Source organism: Bremia lactucae, linkage group LG17 (genome assembly GCF_004359215.1).
Source record: "Bremia lactucae strain SF5 linkage group LG17, whole genome shotgun sequence".
NCBI classification, from domain to species: Eukaryota; Oomycota; class Peronosporomycetes; order Peronosporales; family Peronosporaceae; genus Bremia; species Bremia lactucae.
Window position 1 is genome coordinate 792,047 of NC_090626.1, and position 3,923 is coordinate 795,969.

At 46.6% G+C, this 3,923-nt stretch overlaps 3 protein-coding genes across 3 annotated transcripts; 1 reads left to right on the top strand and 2 right to left on the bottom strand.

Moving 5' to 3' along the window:
- Positions 1 to 517: 517 nt before the first annotated feature.
- On the bottom strand, positions 518 to 2,994 carry CCR75_006840 (uncharacterized protein; the record flags this gene model as incomplete). Its single annotated transcript, XM_067964907.1, has 5 exons — positions 518 to 1,816; positions 1,897 to 2,365; positions 2,439 to 2,683; positions 2,750 to 2,865; positions 2,947 to 2,994. The coding sequence occupies 5 exons, from the start codon at positions 2,992 to 2,994 to the stop codon at positions 1,768 to 1,770; spliced, it is 927 nt and encodes a 308-aa protein (XP_067823292.1). The 3' UTR covers positions 518 to 1,767.
- On the top strand, positions 597 to 1,667 carry CCR75_006841 (uncharacterized protein; the record flags this gene model as incomplete). The annotated part of the gene is made up of 1 exon (XM_067964908.1): positions 597 to 1,667. One exon carries the CDS (start codon positions 597 to 599, stop codon positions 1,665 to 1,667), a length of 1,071 nt encoding a protein of 356 aa, XP_067823291.1.
- A 166-nt stretch (positions 2,995 to 3,160) lies between the features above and the next one.
- CCR75_006839 (uncharacterized protein) lies at positions 3,161 to 3,616 on the bottom strand (the record flags this gene model as incomplete). The annotated part of the gene is made up of 1 exon (XM_067964906.1): positions 3,161 to 3,616. The coding sequence occupies one exon, from the start codon at positions 3,614 to 3,616 to the stop codon at positions 3,161 to 3,163; it is 456 nt and encodes a 151-aa protein (XP_067823542.1).
- Positions 3,617 to 3,923: the final 307 nt, after the last annotated feature.

The following is a 3,923-nucleotide window of genomic DNA, read 5'->3' on the forward strand; positions in this document are numbered from 1 at the left end:
GGCTTTAGAATAGGGAAAAAGTAAAACTGTTATAATGTATTAAGCTCCTGCGTAACAATCTTTTATCTACAACTGACTTTATTACATTAATAATAAACTATGTATGGCGCCTACTTGCGCACTGTGTCTTAAAACACTTGGCAGCGTTGATTTACACCTTAATCAACAATCAATAGCACTATTGGACTAGAATTCAGTTTTTATGATAGACTTAAGTACCTTTTAATGGGTGTGTAACATTAGGGCATTAGCGTTAACATAGAGCCACTGTATAACTTCCATCGACATAATTTATTTTTAAGGTTTGGAATTTATTGCATAAGTTTTAAAATGTCAGCAACTAAATCTTTTTTTCCATACTTTATTGATGGGCTCATTCAGGTTTTTATTCTTATGATAATGTTCAAACTTATCACATTCAAAATTACTCTGTAACATTTCGGAATCGGAAGAGTCATGCTTGAGTTGGGATTTAGTGAAAAAAGCATGCATCCAACTTAGTACCCTCAAAGACAAATTTGCTCGCTTAACCCAATCGTATTAAGAATAAATTACTTATCAGATTACTTTTCAATTACCATATGAGTTTTCTACCCATGCTACGTCATGCGGGGCGGGAGTGGAGCGTTTTCATGCGGCAACCCGTGCTTCCACGCCACAGTAAGCAAGTTCACTCATGGCTGCGACATGTGACGCTCCTACGTGCGCTTCTATTTGCCTGCGCTGTCTTCCTATGCTGGGGATACACTCAGCTACTCGTGCGTTATGGCAGTATTTCTCCCATAGCCACAGTGCTCTTCACCACCGCGTACAATGGCCGGTCAGTCTCGGATGTACCGCCCCCATCACCCCCGTGGCGCCCTCCCTTCCGCGTCGTCGTGTCCCTCACCACGACGCCAAATCGACTAAAGAATGTCATGGACAGTGTCCGCTCTCTTTTAACGCAACATTTAATTCCGGATCAGATTTACGTAAACATCCCGATAGGACCTATGAAACGGCATCCTGACAAATTGTATGACGATACTAAGATCCCGTCAGAATTAATACAACTTTATCCTCGCGTAAGGGTCCATCGGTGTGTCGATGATGGACCCGCCACGAAGTTACTAGGTGCATTGCGGCAAGAAACGAATGCATCGACACTAATTGTCACGCTAGACGACGACTTTGTTTATCCTCCAGCGCTCGTGGCTTCTCTAGCGTGGGAAGCAGTCGCCAAACCCGAGGACGCATTGGGCGTGTGTGGATGGGGCATGTTGCCAATGTGGCATCGAGTGGGCGTCGTGCCAGCGTATGTGCCGTACTTTATGCGTCCAAATGGACGCTACGTGGACATATTACAGGCGTGTTGTGGCAATGCGTATCGACGTGGGTTTTTCACGGACATCGAGGCCCTTGCGGACATTCCGTCCATCTGTGTGACGGTCGATGACGTGTGGATTGCGGGGTATTTGCGGACAATAGAGCACCGAAAGAGTGCCGTCATTAGCAAGCGATTGGATCCAGTGGATCCACAGTGGAAGAAAGACGAAGCCCGGTCGTCGGAGCGACAGATGACGCTCTCGAGCTTTAACCACGAGAAAATGGTCCATTACAAGTGTGTGCAGGCTTTGGAGGAGAAATTCCAACACAAATGGATTCGTAATTATGAAGCGCAAACCTAACGTATAGCATACTGCTACCGACGTGGGCATGATACCGTATAAAAAAAGAAATAAAAAGCAACTTCAGCGTGTATGTTTTGCAGGTTCCGTGTTTCTCGTCCTAGTTGCCATTGTGAATCGCACCTGCTTCGTCTACAGAGGAAATTTGACTACAACCACAAACTTCAATCAGCACTTTTTTTCCGATGGCAATACAATCTATTGTATTCATAAAAAGCAACACACGTACATCCACTTCTTGTCGAGGGTTTCCTTCCATAGCGTCACCTTATGGTCGCCCGAGGACACCGCAAGAACATTCCCCGTGACTGACCAACTCACACGCCACACGGGAGCGTCAAACGTGTGCAATAGCTCCCGCTTCCATGCGCTATCGTCCATACTTTGCGACCAAATGTACACGTGTTTGTCCTCGGAGCAACTAGCAATAAAATTGACGGGTTGACCCGTACTAGGAGCCCACGCGACATCTCGTACCCAATCACTATGGACGGGCACGGAGCTCAATTCGTGCTTGGTCCACGTCGTCTCCCCTTCCGGCAAGCTCCAGATCTTGATGGTCTTGTCACAGGAAGCGGTCACAACACGGCGAATGGGACCCGATGGACCGTGTCCACCGACCGAGTTGTAAGGCGCCCAGCTCACGGCGTTGCAGCCCAAAGCACTGTCTTCAAAGTGGCTCACACTCCACCCTTCCGCTATAGAGACTCAATACAATCGTTTGTGAAAAAAACAATGTATATTGCAATACAATACAAAACAGCTTTGTACGGGAGTAGCTGAGTACCGAGACGGTGCCGTCAGCGGAGGCACAGGCAAGAAAGAGTCCGTACTCGTGCGGCGCCCAGGCGATGCTGTTGACGGAGGATTTATGGAAAGTGTGCACGTAGACTTGCGTCCACTGGTTTAAGCTCTGCTCGCGGTAGATATTGACCTTGGCGTCGTACGAGCAAGTGGCCAAGAGGACACCAAATTTTGGATGTGCCCAGGCAACTTGCCATACTGGACCCTCATGACTGCAATAAACAAAGCAATAATTATGGTATTGTTGCATTAATGTAAGAAAGGAAACAATTCTGTACCCTGTTAAAATCTGCTCATTATTTTGTACGTCTCCCGTGACATCGTACACTTTGATCGTACGGTCGGACGAGCAAGTGGCTAAACGCTTGCCATAGTAGTCCAGTTGCGCATCGTGCTGTCACGCAAAAAACGTGTCAGTTTCTCTATAGCTTAAAGACATTTTGTCCATTGTAATAATCAGTGAGAGGCACTGTACGATCATATCCTCATGCTGCGTGTCGATAGTCAGGATGGGGGCGCTCATGATGATCGAGTGAGGGACGTGTTTTATAAGGTGGCACTTTCACAAACTTCCAACTCAACTAAGTGCGAATATTTCAAATGGAGGGAATGTTACATTTATCAGGTATGAAAGGTAGGCTTCTAGCCTAAAAGAACGTCTATAGAGTCAGAATACTAGGTTTTAGAGGTTACCAGCCTAAGTTTACGTCTTCTTCCGGCACGACCATAACGAGACTTTGCCAGCCAAAATCCTTCCACTTCATTTGAAACAAAAGCACCCACGAGATGAAAACAATAGTCCAGAAGCAGAAGCCCATGAACGACCGTCGTACCCCTGCCATTGCAACCAATCCATTCAATCCATTAGAACCACTATAGAAAGCACTTTTGTAAGACGTACAGAGTGTGACTTTGGCATCGATAGTCGGGTCGATGAATTGTTTGCGGTAGAAAATGACGTTAACCAAGTGCAGCCACGGTAAAAGCGCTAGCCCGCCTAGAAACATCTTGCGCGCGACGCTTTCGTCTGCCTCTTTATTTAAATTCCGCGTGAAATTCCCGCGGTTATTCGTCTCGACAGGCTGCTCCATGCGCTGCGTTTCCTCCAGCACCGGCGTATCTGCCACCGACTCCTTACGCACCATCTTGGTCGTCTGTTTTGTGATTATTTCAACTTTTTCTAAAAACCTGCGGCCTTAAATTTGGAACCACCTTGTTGCTAAACATGCAAAAGGTTACCTTTCAGATCTTATAAAATTGAAAGTTTGAACTGGCGTTCTGAAAAGTTCGAGGTTTATTAAGACGGAGCGATGAACTACCCGCCTCAGCAAGGTGGTTTCCCGCAAGTTAATGCGCCTTTAAGTGGGCACTGTCCTCCACCGCAAGGTCCTCCATATTCTGGAGTACAATATCCGCAGGGTTACCCACCTCAAGGCCAACCGTATCCTGCAC